This window comes from Ambystoma mexicanum, chromosome 6q (assembly GCF_040938575.1).
Source record: "Ambystoma mexicanum isolate Mex_15411 chromosome 6q, UKY_AmexF1_1, whole genome shotgun sequence".
NCBI lineage: Eukaryota > Metazoa > Chordata > Amphibia > Caudata > Ambystomatidae > Ambystoma > Ambystoma mexicanum.
The window spans coordinates 1,283,413,515-1,283,434,240 of record NC_090937.1 but is presented as its reverse complement, the minus strand read 5'-3'; the positions used below and the strand labels follow the sequence as shown (position 1 = coordinate 1,283,434,240).

Genomic DNA, 20,726 nt, shown 5'->3' with positions numbered 1-20,726 from the left:
GAAATTAACTTTACTTACATTTGTAACTTTCTAGACCCAGCACACACAATCTTAAAATAGGGTGCTGGAGGGGTTACTTAGTATCCCCTTTGTCTAGTTGCTCATGCAACCATTTTGTTACCCTTTCCTCTATGAATGGCTGGTGGCAAGAGGTTTACTTGCTACTACCATGGTGAGCTTTTCCCGCGAACTGCGTTCGCAGCTGCAGTAAAGAACCCAGGGGTGCCATTTTTGTCAAAATGGCCGCATTCTTTTTTCGCTGTTTCTTTGTGGAAAGGTCCTTTTTGAGATTTTCTCTGCGCGCCAAACCAAGTTTGGTCCCTTTGTTTTGTCTTTGCCGGGATTCGCAAGTAAAACCCGCCTCTGGCTCCATGGTGTCTGGCGGGTGCAGGAAGCGCGGGAGGTGCCCGAAACTTCCTGTGCTTAGTCTCCTAGGAGCAGGAATGCACCCATAGGTGATTGGCCGGCTCAATGCCGGCAAGGACAGCCACCCTTGCTGGGTGACTGAAAGCTTGGCTGGAATGAATGGGAGAAACCTGCATAAAAAGCAAGGCTTTTTGGCTTGGAAGGCAGAGTCGACCACTGGACAAAGGAATCCGAAGAAGAACTTGGATGCCTGCTGCAACTCCTGGACCGTTGGTTTGCCCGGTGAAGCCCTGCTGCTGTGCTGAAGCTCCAAATTCGTCTCAACTAATCAACTCCAAAGTAAGGCACCTGGACATCCTCTCGAAGCTGGTTGTATTTCCACTGCAGTCGCTGCTGGAGCCGAAGAGCCAGGGAGAGGAACACCAGTTTGTTTGCATTGCTTTAAAGTTGGCCAAGAGCTCCAAGAAGATCCTCCGGACACACAGGAAGCAGGACTGACCCAGCCTGAGCCACCTCAACAGAGTGCTGGACGCCAGATGCAAGGAAAACCCATCTCAACAGCCAGGAGCCCGCGGTGGTGTTATTTTCTGAGACGCGAGGAGCTGAGACCGCAAAATGCCACTGAATAGAAGTTGGTCCTTTTCTGTCACCGACCGTCCCGTTGCAGTGCAGGAGTCCTCCAATCGTCCTCCCTCTTGTCCCCACAACTGAGGCCCAGGAACACAGGATCTGCAGAGCTGCACAGGAACAGAAGCCAGCTGAACAGTTTTTCTTCTAACCTAAAAGGTAATGTAAAGTCTAAGAAACCTTCCCTCTTGTTGTGTAACCTCACTTGTTCTCAGTTGAGACTGGTCTTGGTTGCTTCTGTAGAGTTGCTAACAGCTTCTTTTACCTCACAAGCCTAATCAGCTTGTCGCCCTGCTTTTCTACAAAGACTTCTAAAACATTGTGCAAGACTTTTACCTACCTACAAGAAGTGCTTCAGATCAACTAGACTTTTGTCTAATTGACTTTGGCCTGGCCTGGCTCCCTGAATGACCCTTATTCCCTCTATCTTTGTGTAGTGTCTTCCTTCTAGGAAGGGTTTAACTTACTTTGCATTGGGGGTTACCAAACGTACTTACCTGCTTCAAAATATTTGTGAGTGTTTTGTTCCAATAACCTTTTTCTTTGACCTACTTCTAAGTATTGCTCTAAACGCAACAGTGATATATTAATGTCCACAGTGTCCTAGCTATTTAAGTCACCGTAGGGTGTAGGAAGCGTCTGTGTGCCATCCCAAATGGGTATTTGCTGATCTAGAGAAACTAAGAGTTGGTGTTTTGGCGTGTATATGTGTGCTATTACTATATTGCCCCTTCTGAAGAAGGCTTACTAATTAATAATTCCTTAATCAAGAAACCTGGTGTGTAAGTTTATTTGAATACTTGTCACTGTGAATCTATGTGCAACTCCCCTACAGCTCACACTGACCCCTCTTGAGATAGGTCTGGCTGCTCAACACGCTACCAACTTGTGTAGTACAGCCTTATACCAAAGATTAGGTTCCTATTGCCAGGAGGTCAGGGTTGTTTTGGAGCACCCAAAGGTTACTGCATACAATTTTGCCTAACACCCGGTAAAGGCACCCATGCGTGCTCATTTTACCAAAATGGCTGCGTTCTTTTTTCGCCATTTCAGTGTTCTTGTCCTTTCTTATTCCTCCCCCTGACCTCCAGGGTGGGAAAATCATGTGTGAAAATGTTGTCTTCAGCGGGAATCCTGTGAATTCCCCTCCCAGGCTCCACAGAGTGTCTGTGAAAGTAGGAAGCGAGGGAGGAGTCCAAAAAACTCTGCAGCCATTTGTCTTCCAGTCTGAATGCGAGAATCCAGTTCAAACCCCCGCCCCCCCCTCCCAAGTTTGAATGTTGCATGGCGGTTTGATTGGCTGGGATCCTGCATAAAAGTCAGATCCTGGAAGCTGAAGAGAGTCTACCACTGGAACCAAAACCTGAAGAAAACACAGCCGAGACTATTTTCGTCGACGGGAGAGCCTGCTGTGTAACTGGAGCCTGCCGTTCTCCTTCCTTCCAACTAACCCGGAGACTCCGAAAATGACGTCCCCGACCCAGAGCCCCACTAGACTAAAGTAGACCTGCATTTTGGGCTATCCCACGTCATGCTGCAACCTTACAGGGCTGCAATACCAATACCCTGGGACATCGAGCCATTGTGCGGTGCCCAGGCTTCCGTATTCCGTATTCCTAATCTTGCTGATGACTTTTCAAGTCCGAAAGTCTGAAGTGCTGGACCTGGCAGATGACGAGAATCCAACCAGTGATATTCAGTCTTCTGGCTCCTCAAAGGGCGCCAACACCACAGAACCACATCCAGCCTCGAAGAAACTCTTGCCTGGAGCATTCCCTGTTGATCCTTGCTTCAAAAGTCCTCCCAGGGTCCTGTCTTCAGGCTTCACAAGGAATTCAGTGACCGGGTTTGTGGCTGCAGATCCTGAAGTCTGCTGCAAACTCTTCTCCTGTGCCAAGGTACTGTGTTGGCTTGGGTATTACTCACCTTAAATCTCTTGCGATTCCTGTGAAGCTTTGGGGTGATTCCTGCGATTGGGAGTCTTCTCGTCCAGATCACCCAGGCCCCTGCTGGAATCCTCCTAGGGTGTCTTTTCTGAAGTCCCGGGATCCCCAACTTTGAAAGTAGAATACTTACTTGTTTGAACAGTCTTCCTCTGACTTTGCCTGCAACTGAGCCCCATCTCACCCTCCCTACAGCCGGCTCTTAGACTAGACCACTATGATCCTTCTGAATCTGAGAGAACTCATACCATGGAATAGGGAAGTGCTGGATTTTAAAAGAGGTCTGCCATGAAAAGTAAAAAAAAAGTGTTGAAAAGTGTACTTGTAAAATAGCTAGTTGGCAACTTCAGCTCGTAAAGTGAACAGTTACAAAAGTTCTTACTTACCTTGAACATGTTCTGCCACTTGTAAAAGTATATGTACAGGTTTTTTACTTAACAGAATTTTTCTGCAATTCTGAAAAGTATATGTAAAGTCTTACTTTCCTTAGAAACTTTTTTGCCATTCTAACAATGTAGATGTCGGTTAAGTTAATCAGCTATGAATTGGCAGTGTTTCTTCCCCAAATGTAATGCTGTTGGTTCTACTTACTATTCCTGTTAGGCTAAATGTAGGAGTGTCCCCAATTAGGTCTTGCTGTTAGCCTGTCCAGACTAAGTCTGCCCTAGGTTATACTTACCTTTTAAGTTGCTGATCGCTCCTTTAAAATGTATATATGTTTTACTTCTCTTGTGTTAGCTGTGTGCCATCCTAAAACAAGTTAAAGAGTTGTTGCTTACCTCAATCTGTGGTGCACGGATCTAGAAAGTACCTCTAATTGTATATTACACCAAAAGGTTTTACTCCCCTAGTAGAACTGTTACCACAAAAGCAGTCGAGGTATATACTGTCCCTAAAATAAGTGTCCCACTAATCAGAAAAGTATATTGGCAAGTTTGTTTACTATGGGATGTCACGGTACAACTGCTAGGGTCTACTACACTGTACTACAGAAAGTAATCTAAAAAGTAACTAATGGTTTTTACTCCACAAGAATAGCTGTGACAGCACTGCGACTCATGTTTCGGAACAGCAAAAAGGACTTCAGGTTGGTTCATTCCACCAGTCCAAAGGAGCATTCTCCCCAGTAGAGAAAGTAGAGCTTCAGTCCCCAGTGTTTGGGCGAGCTAATACTGGCCGAAGCACCAGTCACCCAGCACCGCTCTGCTGGTCCTTCTAAATGGATGCTTGACATTCAGAATGGCTCAGGATCCTGAACCTAAATTCAGGCTGAGGGTGAGCCCTCCAATTGAAACAGGTAAGGACCATCTAATCATGAACAGCCAGCATCTGCTCAGCAACAAGACATATGATGGCAGGCATATTTATTGGGCCAGAGTCCAGCACCCAGTTTCATCCATTTCAGTCATACAATGCGCAGACCAGATGTGCACTTTTCAGGACTTCTGTCAAGGTGCATACCCACGCTCCCCTACCTGAAACGCCCACACTCCTGTTGCTCACTGTTCATCCCCTTCTCACAGGAGAGGGATACATGGAGTTGGCCAGAGTATTGGGAAACAAAGGAGGATGGTGGGAAGAGGGGTAGGAGGGAAGAGACAAAGAGGAGAGGGAGCAAGAATTGAGAAGAAGATTTGGGAGGGTGGAGGGGGAAAAGGAGGGAGGAGTGGGAAGTGAAGTATGCCTGTTGTGTGGTGTTATGTGCATTTTATATTTTCTTGTTGTGCTTGTGGATTCTGTGGTGAGAGCTATACAGCATGTTGTTTGTAATAGGTTATGTGTATTATATGTTTTGAGTGAAGTGTTGTTTAATGTGCAATATATGTGTTATAGCATGTGCATGATTTCGTCCTGTGTGATATGTCCTTAAAGACAGGATTTTACCAAAAGGTAAAAAAGCGAGGCTACTATTCAAACAACGTCAAAGTTAGTGTATGGTATGTGTTGTGACAACAGCCTTTTCTAGTAAGCACACTATGTTGCATTGTGGTGTGCTATGTAATGTGCTTTAAAGTTATATAATTCCTTGACGTAAGAAGGCATAAAAGTGTATTAGAATGCATAGAGCGCACAAAAGATCGAAGAAAGGTTCTGCAAGAGGGCATAATGTGTTTTAAAGGTGTGGAATGCAAAAACATGTGCTTTCACGGGCATGAATGTTACAAAAGACAGAAAACGTGTATAAAGTGTGGTATAATTGAAGACATTAGAAGGAACGAACGGCACATGTTAATAGGCATGTGTGGTGTTAAAACAGAATTCCTATTTTAGGGATTCAAGAGACATTTCTTAGGGCTCCAAAAACACTGTCGTCCCCCACCCCTTTATTTTTGCATAAGCAACCCATTTATGGTCGCCAGAGGGACTTCTACTGAAGTCTCCTTGCCATAGCAACACTGATACACTTAGGGTATATAGCCACGGGTCGCACCAAAAGTCCTTCATGCCAAATAGTATTTTTGGAGTAGGCTTATGGCAGCTTGTTCTTTTAGTTTTGGCTTCACTAGAGGTGAACTCCCTTTTCAAATGCATTGGTGGTCCAAGGTAACTTTAGTAGCCATTGGAGTAACAATGTGTTTTTACAACTGCTGCGTGCAGCCCTTTTGTTTTTTAGGGCTTTCTTTGTTCGAATGAACCACAATGTACGCCTTGTACGCTTACAGTGACTGTTCTGCCCAGTCTCTGGGCTCTCCCACACACATCCTGTGGGGGTGGTCTGAGCAGAGTAGTTCTACTGGCCAACCACACCCCTTTGTCTCTAGCCCCCCTTATGGATTGGTGGGATTGATTTGGCCAGCCCAAGTAGTGGAAATTAAGTGCCCATGCTAGCTAGCTTGTTACTGGTTTTTCCAGAAGAAGCAGGTCTGCTGACCCGCTAAAGGAGTCTTCTGCCATTTCCAGCAATGTGTGCATTGTTGGGTCCTCCTCTGGCTATATTGGCTGGATGCAGTGATTTAGGCATATCCCGGTTAGGGTTTTCAGATCCAAGAAGTCCATTCCGGGCTTCTAGAGTCTGCCTCTTGACTACACTTTGGTTTGAATCGAGCCTTCCATGCTGGCACAGCTTTTCACCATGGTCTCCAGAATTACTGTTGGTATCGGCCATCACCTGGAAGGGTAATGCAACAACACTTATCTTATCTGCTCCTTGGGTCATCCCGAGTCACCTACATCCATTATCCCCATGCTGCGATTGTTGTATGCTGGGCTGACACCCTTCGTTGTCCACCAAACCGCGGGAGTCGGTCGTCGAGGGTTCCCTCGACTGGAGTCTTCCTCACAGGAATTCTCACTGCTTGCTTGATGGGTTCTGTTATGGGAAGGCCCTTTGTTCTTTTTCATTGCTGGGGGTCGCTGTTGGCCTAGGGTTCAGGACTCTGGATGATGGATCCTGTAAATCGCGCTTAGAAAAGGAGCCCTATACTTACTGGGTTGTTCAGTCTCCCTGGAACCGAATTTTGGCGTTACAATGTCGCGAGTACTGCCTTGAGGACACAACATTGTGAGTACTATCTTTCAGTCCTGTGCTGGCAAGTTATTCAAGACACTTGACCCTCAAAGGCCCCTCTGGTTCTTGAACTTACCTATGGATATCCTCATTGGAGTCTCCTCTGGCCCTCCCTGGAGTGGGTTTCTCTGAATCCACACCTGTGGGGGTAAACTGCTTTTAATCTTAATTTTCCCCAGACACATAGCTAGCCTAGTGGCTGTCAAGTCCAAATCTATGTAACATTCAACTCACCTCGGAACGCTGCTAAAGTTACTTTGGGCATACGTACCGGCCCCTGGACATTTTTCCTGTTCTTCTCTGGGGTTAAGGAGTCCTAGCCCAAAAACTAGATTTTTAACAGTTAACTGAGGTGTAGTATGTATTTTAAATTTTGTGCTCTCCACTTTTTACTGTGAATATATTGTACATATTTTAACTATTGTTCCCTGAAGTGAACTGAAAGAACTCTCAAATGAATAATGCATAACAGTGGCAGGTCAGCAACATCTCACTTTAGCCACAATTATTTTTTTCAAAAAGGCATGCATTTAAAAATTAATCAATATTCTTTTTGGAAATTCTAAAGTTTGAAATCTTCCATTTGGCTCCATGAACATTTTGAACACAGCCTGTCCTGTGCCTAACCCACAAGCTTTTTCAGGATTGGATATCGAACCATGGCTGAATCGTTTGTGCGGATGATAAATTGTTGCAAAGGAGTATACAACTTCAGAGGACTTTTTGCCAAACAGTAGATCAGGAAGATAATCAAAAGTTTAAATTTGTTGACACAGTAAAAGGGGTCCATAGGACAAGGATTTCACTAGGATGGCCACATCTTAAGCACAGTGATGGAAATCACTAAAGTTATGGAAGGAAGGGCACAAATAATGAAGCTAAAGGAAACCCCATTAAGGAGCACAGATTAGAAACAGAAAGTCCTAAAACCTTCATTAAACAAAAAGGAGCTTTACCTGAGCATTGGTCTAGGAGGAGGGGGCTCATCTGAATCCTGGCACCGCTTTGCCTTTTTGGTGACTTGCTTGTAGATATTGCGTGCTGTAACACCAACCCACAGAACAGTGGCCAGAGTAGAATAATGCAGAATGATTCCAACCTACAGGGAAAACGAAACAACCAAAATACTAGTTTTACATATAACATTTAAAAAAAAAAAGTGAGAAGAGCGGTCAAAGAATAATTTCTCCAATTGTCACATGTCACATTAAGGAGGTGCACACTGATTTAAAGTGCAAGCGCAAATGGTTTCACATTCAAGAAAATGTCCCCACGTGCCCAATGAATGGGTTTGCACAAGGATGGAAGTCGCCTTTGACATTAATTGCAGAAAAACTTTGCAGAATTAGGTTTGCCAGATATAGCAACAGAGGACCCCGTCATTCCTGCAGGAACCGGTAATGGTACCAATGTTGCAATATCTGGTTAGTTCAGCCAATGTCAAGCATGGGGTTTCGTGTCAGGGCGATAGTGCAGGGAACTCCTAGGGCACCTCTGCAATGTAGGGCAAAATGGGAGGCTGATGTGGTGGCTAAATTTTCGGAAAAGCAGTGGGCTTGCATGCGTGAATGTACACAGGCGGGCCAGCAGTGCTAGGCTTAAATTGATAAAGTTTAAGACACTGCATAGGGCATATGTGACTTCGGCACAGTGTTGGGGAGAATTCTCAGAAATGTGCTCATTCCCTCTACCTTAGAGACCCCCAGCAATTTTGCTGGATTTTGAGGAATTGATGTTTTTTACCTGGAGAGAGTGAAATACCTTCTCTCGGTTAAACTACTGTTTCCAAGAGCAGTGAAGTGAAATTGACTTTACTTACCTTTGTAAGTTTCTAGACCCAGCACACACTATCTTACAATAGGATGCGGGAGAGGTTACTTCGTATCCCCTTTGTCTAGCTTCTCATGTAAAGTTTTTATGTTACCCTTTCTTCACTGAATGGCTGGTGGCAGTGGTTTACTTTTTACTACCATTATGGGATTTTAAAGCGGGTTGTGTTCGCAGCCACGGTAAAGTACCCATGGGTGCCATTTTTGTCAAAATGGCCCTGGTCTTTTTTCGCCATTTCTTTATGGAAAGGTCCTTCTTGAGATTTACTCTGCGAGCCAAACCAGGTTTGGTCCCTTTGTTCATTTTGCTTTTGGCAGGATTCACGAGTGAAGCCTGCCTCTGGCTCCAGGGTGTCTGGCGGGGGCAGGAAACGAGGGGGGTGCCCAAAACTCCATGTGCTTAGTCTCCTAGGAGTCTCCAAGTCTCTGTAATGGCTCGAAGATCTAGGTCACTGGATGTCGGGAGGTCATGAATTTGTGGGGCATGAGCTGAGATTGATCTGGCGTTTTTCAGTGCATATTTGATGGGCTCATTGGCTGGGTGCACTTAGGGGGGGCATCATGGCCGTTTTGTGCGGAGCCATGGGTTGGGGTGGGTGTAGTTCGCCAAGTGCTTAATCTGAGTAATTTGTTTCTGGTGTAGAAAGGAGGCGGGGTGGTGGGGGCGACGTGGGGTGCACAGGATCTCCTAGTGTGATGCTGGAGACCAGTGTTTCATGTTAATGTGAGGGTGTGGGCTACATTGATCCACTCAGCTGTACTCCCTTCCATAACAAAGCTGCACTTCAGCAGAAACGGCAAAATGGCTGCGATGGCTCCTGTGAGCACCACTGCCTCACGGCAAAACAGCGTTTTGCACTACAAAAAGATGGCTGCACCATCTTGCCAAGCACATGTTGGAAAGGATGGAACAAGAGGGCACACTGAAAATGCCTGCCAGTGTGTTGCTTGCATGTACAAAATAAGGGGAGTGAAAAAGCAGCGCTGCTTTGCTGCAAGCCCAAAGTTCCCATTGAAAAGGGGAAATATTTACATTTAAAAACGATGCCACTCTGATGCTCTTTTCCTCTGAGTCCTCATCACAATACTTTTACAAATGAGACCTTGCCATGCCCCTCTACATGCACATTGTGATCTAGCAGACAAGAGCAGTATCCCTGAATGACAGGCTGTTGTTCAGATCTAAAGAAAATCAAAAGAAGATTTACTTCAGCTACACAGGAAACATTTGAATTTTTGAGTTACAAAGTGTCAAAGATCAATAATTCAAAGACACTCCAGCTCTCTGGGCATATGTCAATTTCAGTGCATCTGGTTTTAAACCCATTGCTAACTATGGATACAGAACAATGTGGGAAATTCAGATGGAACCTTTTTGTAAGGAAAATGCTAGCAGCCCCACATGTTTAAATGTACTTTTGTAAATAAAGAAAAATACTTGTTTAAAAGTGTATGTTGGATAAGGCCCTGCCATTATCTAGCAATGTGAAGGGGTTTGTGCTGTGAAATATATATACGAGAGATCTTATTCAACAGGCTTTATTCTGATTAATTATAACAAAAATAAATAAAATAAGGATTTAAACTGCATTTGCTGCATTTTGCAAGCTCCAGAACAGGTTTTTCCTACTGGCTAAGCTAAGGATTCCCCAAAAGGAAACACCATAAACTTCCCGGATGCTTGGCTGATGATTACTAGGTTGGAAAACTTTGACCAAGACAAAGTAAGTTCACATACACATCAGACTTTTGTCTGGGCTGAGGCCTTCTACAATAGAAATTCTGAGACACGAGTATGTGAAAAAGAAAATCACACCTCCCTGTGACTTCTACAAGAAGCTTCAAAGCAAAACTCCATGCCGGCCCACGGCTAAGGGGGGTAGCCTGGAAAGGCATGACCATATTCGGAGGACAATGCTGACCATTTGGTTTTAACAGCCATTTTATTAAGAAACTTTTGAGACTTATCTTTGCAACCAGACTTTTCAGTAAAGTAAAAAGTTAAACAGCTTTATTGTAATTACGTGGGTTTTAATTTAAGACATTGTAGCATTCTCAGCCATATTGGGAACAGAAATGGCAGAGAATTGGGTATTCTAAGGAAAGTATACATGATTCCGTTGCAAATTGCAATGCCTACATGCCCAAAGATAATCCACACACATGGATAACGTTATAGGATTTTAGTTTGAATATTTCACACTAAAAATGATCAAAAATGATTAGAAGGGTGAAACAATGTCTTACAGACTGCAGAGTTGGACTGGCATGTGCTGCATAAAATATGTAACCAGCTTATGTAATTTGTTAAGATGCTACAATTGTACAAAAGTGCCATTTATAGCAAAACTGGATTTTAGCTAAAGTAACTGTGGGAGGTTCTGGACATTGTAAAATCATAAATCTGACATTATGCCCTTGAAACCCAACCAGCTGAGAGCAAGGCATCAACCATTACCCCTGACAAATCTAGTGGTTTAGAGGCATGTTTAGTTAAGCCTGCCCCCACCACATCTGATGATGCCACCATGCCTTATAAATAAGAGTGGTTGACAGCACTCTAGACAGACTCTTTCCTGAATTTCCTGCACCTGCGTACCTGTTCTACACTCATGCTGCCAGACTACAGATCCCACTGCAAAGCCAAAGCATAGCTGATTCCAGATCCCACTGCAAGGCCAAAGCATAGCTAACCGGATTCTACTCCAGCAAGGCCAAAGTATAGCTGACCCCATCTCAGCAAAGGCCTTGATCCAAAAATCCCATTAACCAGGGGAAAAGCTGTGGTACCTTTAGCATCCCGAGACCAGACCGGCTTGTCCACTACCTGCATCCAGCTGTACTTGTCATTCAGTGACCAGACCTTTGCCCAGCTGTCTTTTGCCAGGAAAGCCCGCTATCCAGTGATCAGAATCTTTTGTGACCAGAACCCTGATTGTTCCAAAACCCCAAAACTCAACCGTGGAATAGGAGTATCTCCCCATTCCAGAGAAACACAGTCTCCCCATCTTGACCCTTTTGTCTTTATTCCACTCTCTAAGCAATCCTATCCAGACCCTGGTAACTTGTTAAAACTGTTGGAATTCTCTGTGCACCCTGTCCTTGACTTTCTAAGTGCTCGCACCATCTCTATTAATTCTGTCTCATGTAGATCATAAGACCTTAGTCATATTTTGAGTCATCAAACTAATTTCCACTTAAAGTTGAACGCTGGGGCGACAAGGTTGATGATGCAAATCAACCTTGGATTACCCTAAGTTACCAGGGGAATCCTGACGTGGACCCCTTGCTCACTGCTCTTAGAGAGGCACAGCTTCACCTCACTGATGATGCCCAACTAGGCTGAAACACGTGTATGGGGTTGCTGTGGTACTCTTGTTCAGAGGAAAATTGCCTAGCATTTTGGTGCTGGACTGCCCCTGGGCAGGACAAAGACTGATGTGCGGGGACATTTCTTCTCTGTGAAAATAACAGTGAGCTAAAGACTTGGTTGAGACTCTCCCAGGGGCCAACCACCCAAGAACAAGTCAGTGGGCTGTGTTTGTGCTGGTAGAGAGTTTCCCAGACCCCCTCTCTCTTTTGCAATCCTATCCAGACCCTGCTAACTTGTTAAAACTGTTAGAAAGTCAAGGACAGGGTGCACAGAGCATTCTAAGTGCTTGTGCCATCTCTATTAATTCTGTCTCGTGTAGATCATAAGCCCTTAGTCATATTTTGAGTCAAACTAATTTCCACTTAAAGTTGAACGCTGGGGTGACAAGGTTGATGTCACGAATCAACCTTGGATCTTACTGTGTCCCTCATTAACAATATAGTCTTAATAATCTAGTTTAAGTAAAATGTGTCTTTCATTTTTAAAACAGATTTTCTCTTTTTAATTGCTCTATTTTTTTTTTTTTTTTTTTTAGGAAAAAACTAATTCTACCTTCCAAATCTCTCAATTCTTCACCTATAGCCCTTCTTTCAATTCCATATTGTCCCTGTGCTGTGCATCTCTCCCCCTGCAAAAAAACTGCATTCCAATTCAGTGTTTTTCACCCGTTTTTTGAAAAAAACGTTTTTACATTTAAAGCTAAAAAAGTGTCAATTCAACTTTTCCATGTGTGGAATTCAGCTGCACCGGATTTTCCATTTCAATCTGCTTTGTGAACTGTATGCTTTTGTGATAACAGCCCTAATACTGCGATAATATGTATATTAGTTAAACACACATTATTTGTCAAATCTGAGTGTCATTTTAGGCCTTTGCCTCTTATTTTGTGAGACGAGGTCAGATTTTGATTGTTTGCTGACTCTTATTCCCGAGTCCCTGCTTCTTCTTTCCATCCACTCAGAATTCGATTATTTGTGGGTTGAGGGAACATTGCAGGGGGAATCCTCAACTTCTGTGCCATTTATCTTAATTCAAAAAGTGCTCCTATTCAATTGTGCTTTGGATATGTTCTAATGTTAAAGGACATTTGTACCGCGCACTATCACCACCGGAGTGGACCCCTGGCCCTCTGGCGGCTCTGAAAGAGGAGGGGAGGTTGGCTTAGTGGGAGGAAGCAGGAAAAGTGCAAGAGAGCAGTGATGTGCTGTTGGCAGCCTCAGCCCGGTGGGTCCGTTGGCTGGGCCTGGGGTGTTTGCAGCCGGTAGTCGTTGTGTACTGTTGTGCAAGTCTATGTGCCTTTTTGTTCTGTTGTTGCAGTGTAGTGAAGTTTGTGCGGTTTGTTGTGCTGTAGGTTTGGTTGTGTTTGGTTTGGAGTTTGAGAGGTGTATGCAGAGGGGAAATAGTTAGTGGAGTTGGTTAGTTGGCATCTCTATCCTGAATTGAGGCGCTGGGCTTGTGTAGTCTCCCCTGATTCGGCTCTCTTGATCTGGGTCCACCTGACATTCCAAGGTTCCTTACTCCTCTGGCCCCCACCTCTATCTGGCTCTCTCATAGACCCCCCTGTCCTGCCTTCATACTCCTGTGGCCAGTGCACCTGTCTATGTCCAGAAGTCAGGTAGTGTGGTGGATTGCCAATATCTCGACAATTCCACAACACCGTGGTATCTGGTGGTAACTAAGGAACGGGTGGAGATGTTAGGTGGGATTGGCTGGGGAAGTTGACTGTCTCCGTGCGTGTCGCCTGTGTTCCAGTCTATCCGGTGTCACCCGCCCAGGTGCCGTGGGAGCTTCCTTGTCATTTCTGGAGCTGTCTGTGTCCTTTTCAGTTTAGTCATCCTTTTTCTCTTTTTTGTTTTCAGTTTAGTCTGAGGTGTTAAAGAGCCAGATTTTTAGTGATTTCCTAAATGTTAAGTGATCTTGGTGTTTCTTATTTCTTTAGGGATCTTGTTCACGGTTTTTGCGGCTAGGTGGTAGAAGGAGGTGCCTCCAAGTTTTTTCTTAAGGTATGGTTTGAGTTCCAGATGGACTTCGTTGCTTGATCGGAGGGTTTTGTTGGTTTGTAGATTGTTATTTTCTTTTGTAGGAATTCTGCTCCTTGTCCGCTGATTGCCCTGTGCGTTATGTACATTGTTTTAAAGGTGATGCAATGTTTTACTGGGAGCCAGTGTAGTGTTTTTAGGGCAGGAGTGAAGTGGTCTCTTTTGGATAGTTTGAGGAGTAGTCTTGCTGCTGCGTTTTGGATCCGTTGCAGTTTCTTCAGGAGGTATTCTGGTATTCCGAGATAGAGGTTGTTAGCATAGTCGATTCTTGACATGATTAGGGCGATGATAGTGAGTGTTTTGTGCGTGAAGGAGAGAAAAGGTAGAATTCTTCTTGCCGTATGGAGGAGGAAGAAACATTTATTTGTGGTTCTAAGGTTAGGGTGTTGTCCATTAGGACTCCCAGATTTTTTACTACCTTCGATGATGTTGGTGCGTTCCCCATTTCCGTAGGCCACGGGATGGTGGTTTCGTTCTCTTGGCCTTTGGATACGATCAGGATTTCTGTCTTTCCTAGTTGATTTTCAGGTTGTTGGCATTCATCCAGTTGAAGACTTTGTTTAGACAATCGATTAGGGTTGAATGATCAGCATCAGTGACTTTGATTTTGTAGATGATTTGAGTATCATCTGCGTAGTTGTAACATGTAACATATTTTTTGAAGATTCTGATGACCGGAGTCTGGTAAATGTTGAAATATAGTGAAGATAGTGAGGATCCTTTTGGCACTCCACAGTCGTTAACTCGTGGAGTGGATTTGAAGGTTTACTCCATACGGTTTCGGTTCTGTCTGCTAGGAATGATTTGGTCCAGAGTAGTGCTGTGTCTGTTATGCCTATGTCTTCTGAGGTAGTGTTTGAGTCTGCGTTAGTTTTGAGGTCGTCCCAGATGGATAATAGTGCCGTTTCCATTCCTCTTGCTGGTCTGAAACCGACTTGAGCTTGGTCTAGCAGGTGGTGTTTTTCTACGTGTTCTTGGGTTATTTTATATACGTACATTTCTAGAAGTTTTGCCGGGTAGGGGATGTTAGAGATCGGCCTGTAATTGGAGAGGTCTTCTACGTCACCACTTCTGTTTTTCAGGAGTGGCTTGATGCATGCTGATTTGAAGATCCTCGGTACAATCCCTGTTGCTAGTGATAGATTTAAAAGGTTGATATAATGTTTTGCTGGTGTTCCTTGCGCGAGGATTGACTTGTAGATGTCTGGGGGACATGGGTGATCCAGCTTTCTTGCTTTGTTTTACCAGCATTGCGAATGCCTCTGCTGATATTTCAGGAAAGCTTTTGAGGTTGTGTTGTGGTCCCGTGTTAGGTTCGTTAGGTTGTATGTTGTGGTTGGTTGGTCTCGTTCGTATTGTTTATCGGATGTCATTGATTTTTTTTTAATTGGTCTGCCAGGTCGTTGCATAGTTTTTCTGAGGGAGTTGGGGTGTTATCGCAGCCAGCTGGGTTTCTCATTTCTTTAATGATGCTAAACATTTCTTTTTGTGTGTTGGTGGCATTGGTGATTCGGTCATCGTAATGTCTTCTCTTTGCCTTTTGAATTTCCTTCTTGTATCCGCGGATTTGTTTCTGGAACAGTGTTTTTTTTCTGAGTTATATTCTTTCCTCCATTCGAGTTCCATTTTTTTGTTTTCCTTTTTCATGGCGTTCAATAGTGGGGTGAACCATTTTGCCATTGCTCATTTTTTTTTGATGGGGTGAACGGTTTTTCTGGGGCGATCTGGTCTATTCTATCTGCAATCCATTTGTGTAGTATCTCCGCTTTCCCAGTCTAGGTCAGCTAGCTCTAGTTCTGTAGTTGAGGGTTTGGTTAATTCCAGTTGTTCGAATAGGTTGCTTTCTTTGACGTTTTTCCAGTTTCTTTTTGTGGTGGTTGTGAGTTTCGGGGGTTGGGTGCAGATTTGAGTAGGCAGAGTGATCGTGAATGGGATGATGAGATGGTCACTCCACAGTATTTGTATTGGCGGTGCCGTGGTGATAGTTTTTCATTGGCGAAAATTACGTCGAGGGTGTATCCTGCCGATTGAGCTGCCCCTTTGACTAGTTATCGTAGTTTCATGGTGGTGAGTTGTTCAATCAGTGAGTTTTAGGAGTTGGCGTGATTGTCTTCAAACCAGATACTTAAGTGCCCCAGGATGATAAGGTGTTCATGGTTGATTGCTAAATTGGTGATGGCATCTATGAAGTTGTCGACGAATGTTGCATCATATGTTGGGGGTCTGTACACCAGGATGAATGTGATGTTGGTTTTTGGGCCCGCTGTGAGGTGTATTACCATGGGTTCGCAGTTGAGGATGTTGAGAGGTTCATCAGTTTTTATTTTCAGGTGTTCTTTTTATGCTATTGCGATGTCTCCTCCTCTTTTGTTTTTTCTGTTTATTTGCAGGCATTTGAAGTTTGTTGGAAGGCAGCTTTGGAGTGTGATTTTGTAGTCGTCATCCAGCAATGTTTCTGTGATGAACAAGATGTCAATGTCGTTGTCGTCGAGTAGGTCGAAGATCTCTGTTGAGTGTTTTGACATGGATCTTGCGTTTATTAGATTGCAGTGAAGTTTGGAGGTGTTGTTTGGTTTGGACTTTCTTGTTGAGGTCGTCTTCTAATCGGTGTGAGGTTTTCTTCCTGGTCTATCTCTTGTTGGGCTGTGGGCTTCAGGGGGGCCGGCGTCTTCAAAGAGTTCTTCTAGGTTTTATCTTGGTATTTTTTTTGTTTTCATCGGGTTCGTCTGCCGGGAGTTGTGGTTGTTGATTGGAGGTTCTTCTTGCTTCAGTGATGTAGGGTGCTATCGCATAGGTCATGTAATTGTTGTTTTTTGTGTTGTTCCTCTTTCTTCTCCTTGCTTTTGTTGGTTTGTTTGATGTAGATGCTTCCAACATTGGGTTGGATTGCTGTGACTGCCAGTTGTCAGCAAGGTATGGAGTTAGGTAGAGGGATTTGTCTCTTCTCTCCGCGTAGGTTCTATTTGTGTTCCCGTCTGTTGGGGTGTATTCTATAGTTGTCGTTCTTAGTTGCTGTTCTGGAGTGTTTGTTCTTTCTTCTCTTTGTCTTTTCCTTGGAATGGGTCGTTTGCGCGGCATTATAAGATTGAGAGTTGTTTAGTCTTTGGTGATGTCCAGTTGGTCCTGCTTTGGTCTGGTTGTCTTTTGGTGTAGTAGAGGGTGTTTGAGGCTGTCCGGTACTAGTTTGGGTTCTGTCTGTAGGTGGTATTCTCGCTGAAGTTGGTGTCTCGTTCAGTCCCTGTCCTTAGAGGGGATGGGGAGGTGGTTAAGGGTTGTTTAGTTGGGTGTTATCGGTGGCTCTCTTTAGTGTTTGTCTCCCTGAGGGCGGTTCAATGCGGTGAGCTAGCTATGTGGGTTTGGGAAGGGCATCTACTAGTTGAAGAAGGGCACAGCTCAAACTTCCGCATTGTGATGAGTGAGCTCCTAATCAGAGTGACACTCCACAGTAATACACTGGTGGTTTTTGTCTCACTTGAGAGTGAGTTGGTCAGCTAAATTTGAGACACCTGTATAGTGGAAGAGAGGCCTATCAATGCAATCTAAACAACACAAAATGCAATTTGGGTACAGAGGCCCCACTAAATCCGAAAGACCTAAATAGTGGGAGAGAGGCCTGCCAATGCAATGAAAGTATCACGCAGTGCAATTTGGCCACAGAGGCCCTGCTAAATTTGAGAGACCTGTATAGTGGGAGAGAGGCCTATCAATGCAATCTGAATAACACACAGTGTAATTTGGGCACAGAGGCCCTGCTAAACGAGAGACCTTTGTAGTGGGAGGGAGTCCTAGCAGTGCAATCTCGATTTCATACAGTGCAGTGTTGAGGCCCATCAACGTAGTCTAATATCACACAGAGCGATTGGAGAAAGAACCCCAGCTAGATTTGAGAGACCTGTATAGTGAGAGAGGCGCCTAGTGCTGGAGAGATACCATGTATCCCCATTCTCATTCTAAAAGGTAACATTTATGTTACCAGGACAAACATAACTTAAATCGCTAGTGGCAATTAACCTACTACCGCAATCGGTTTCCACAGCCCATGGTGCACCTTTACCGCAAGCGGTTTCCACAGCACATGGGTGCTCATTTTACCAAAATCGACCATGTATTCTTTTTTCGCCATTCTAGCGTTTTCTACTTTCTCGTTCCTTCCCCTGACCTCCAGGGAGGGACATTTCTTTGTGTGGTTTTTATCTTTGGCAGGAGTCTGAAGGCAGGAAGTGAGGGAGGAGTCCAAAACTCTGCAGCCCTTTGTCTTCCAGCCTGTCTGTGAGAATCCTGTTCAAACTTGCCAGCTGGCTGTCCTGAAAGGATTGCCAACCCCCCCCCCCCTCCAAAGTTTGAATGTTGCAAGGCTGTTTGGCTGGGTTCCTGCATAAAAATCTGATACTGGAAGCTGAAGAGGTAGTCGACCCCTGGAACCAAAACAAAACCGAAGAGGATGATGAAGGAAACGCAGCTGAGACTATTTCCAGCGACCAGAGAGCCTGCTATGTAACTGGAGCCTGCTGTAGCCCTTCCTTCCCATCGACCTGGGGATCCCGAAATGAACGACTCTCGCCCAAGAGCCTGGTGAGACCCACTAGACTCAAGGCGACCTGCATTTTGATCCATCCTAGGCCGTGTTGCGTCTTTGTAGGGCTGCAGTACCCCAATATCCTGGGTCCTCAGTTCATTATGTGGTGCACAGTTTTCCGAATCTCGCTGAAACTTTGTGGCCATCCTGCTGGACCCCAAGAGACGCAAATCAGGTCCAAAAGTCCACTCACCAGAGTGCTGGACCTTGCCAACGACGAGAATCCAACCAGCGATATTCTGCCTTCTTCTGTGCTACTGAAAAAGGCGCCACATCCGGCCACGAGGAAACATCGCCTAGAGCCTTACCCGTGATATTTGCTGCAAAAGTCCTTCCAGTGTCCGGTCTTCTTGATGAAGGAATTCAACGACCGGGTTTCTGGCTGCAGATCCTGAAGTAGTCCTGCTGCAAAATCTTCTGTGCTGGGGTACTGTGCTGGCTTGGGTATTTACTTACCTTCAGTCTCTTGTGATTACTGTGTTGTTTTGGGGCGTTTTCTGTGAGAGGTCTCTCGTCCAGTTCACCTAGGAAACTGCTGGAATTCTCCTAGGGTGGCTTCTCTGAAGTTCCTGGATCCTCAACTAAAAGTAAAATACTTGTTTGAACAGTCTTCCTCTGGAATTCTGAACTTTGCCTGCAACTAAACCCTCTCTCACCCTACCTCCAGCTGGCTCCTGGAGCACTAGGGCCTCTCTTCTGCCTCAGAGAACCTATGTACTACTACAAGTGTTAAAGTTTACTTACTTGTGAATCAGTTAGTAACTTTAAACTCTGAGTGAATAGTTACAAAAAGTTATTTCAGATATGTTCTGCCATTCTGAAAAGTATCTACAGGATTCACTTACTCTGAATAAACTGTGTGCCTTCTTAAATAAGTATTCTCAAAGCCTTAATTTCCTTAGAAACTGTATCGCCATTCGAACAAAGTAGATAGGATAACTTACCTTTGAACTGGATTCCCAAACGTAATGCTGTTGGTTTCACTTGATTATTCCTGTTAGGATAATTGTAGGAGTGTCCCCAATCGAGTCTTGTTTCCCCTAACTTGCTGTTAGTCTGTCTAGAATAAGTCTGCCTGTCAAACTGGATATTAAATTATGCCTCCTATTGTAATGATTGTATGTATATTGGCCTACGCCAAGTTGCTTAAAACTGTACGCGAATAACTCTCCACGGCAAGGTCTTGACCTTACAAATTGATGTAAGCCGCCATCTTGAATCAAACCGCCATTTTAGGTTCTCTTGCTGTGTAAAAGTCACCCTGTACATCAAAATGGTGGAAGATGCCATTCCGAATAGAATCTAGGTCGTTTTGACCTCTGTACAGCTAATGTATAACTTGCCTACAGGCCACTTGTTGGGGTCGTGAACTGAGACCTTGTCCTTCTGTTGACCTGCATGTAAATGGATTACCTGTATCAACGGAACTGATCTATGCACATACTGATGAATAAATTAGAATTGACCTGGCAGAGACCCTAGACCAGTAATACATTCATGGAATGGTTAACCCGCGAAGGGGCTGGACAACAGGCTGGAGAAATGTATAAAAGCCTGAATGTCCCAATGTACAGTCTCTCACTGAATACATTGAACCCCGTTGAAGTTTGTTGTGTTGTACTGAGGGCCGATAGCTATCCGTTTCGTCATTGACTTTGTCATTGCTTGACCTTAAAATAAAGTACTTTGTATGTTCCTTTGTAACCGGTGTTTGGTATGTTTCCTTTGGGATTCCCGGCCTCATATTATTTTTCTCTTTTCACATGCCTAGGTCAGTTCTCTTTTAGGTTGCTGGCACCTCCTTACAAAAGTATATAGGTTTTACTTACCTTGTGTTAGCTGTGTGCCATCCTCAAACAAGTTAAAATAGTTATTGATTACCTTAATCTGTGTTGCACTGATCTGAAAAGCAAACTGAAGTAGTATATTACAACATTAGGTTTACCTGCCCAGGATAGCCGTGTGCCATTCTTGAAAAGTGTTCTTAGGTGTAGCTAACCTGGGTCTGCCTTGAGCCATCCAGAAATAGTGTAATAAGTACTTACGATCTTAGACTGTTTCAGTGAGCTGAAAATTAAGTAAAATGGCATATTACACCAAAAAGGTCCAACTCCGCTAGAATAACTTTTATCCCGAGTCAGAGTTAAAAGTTGATGCTGTTCCTAGAATCTGTGTTTCACTAGTATAAAAAGTATATTGTCCAGTTGAAATACGATGTGATTTCTTGCGGAGCGTCACGGTACAACTATTAGGGTCCACTACCCTTGTATTAATGGAGTAGTGCCACCAAACACTTTATTGGCTCAAAAGATGGGCCATCAAAAATATATATAAAAAATAGTCATCCAGAAAGTTGCTATGTAGAAGTTTGAGCAAACAAGGCTCAAAGTCACAGATTTAAAGCACTAGGAGGCATCCATTTTGTGAAATGGATGAGCCTCCTGTACTTGTGTTAATTTCTGCCC

At 44.3% G+C, this 20,726-nt stretch overlaps 1 protein-coding gene across 1 annotated transcript in view; it reads right to left on the bottom strand.

Annotated features, from left to right (window-relative positions):
* The window catches only part of ADGRA3 (adhesion G protein-coupled receptor A3), a 451,503-nt gene that overhangs the window by 23,676 nt on the left and 407,101 nt on the right, over positions 1-20,726 (bottom strand). The window contains exon 17 of the mRNA XM_069631885.1: positions 7,401-7,543. Coding sequence (XP_069487986.1) covers positions 7,401-7,543 — 143 coding nt within the window. The remainder of the gene's footprint in view (positions 1-7,400; positions 7,544-20,726) is intronic.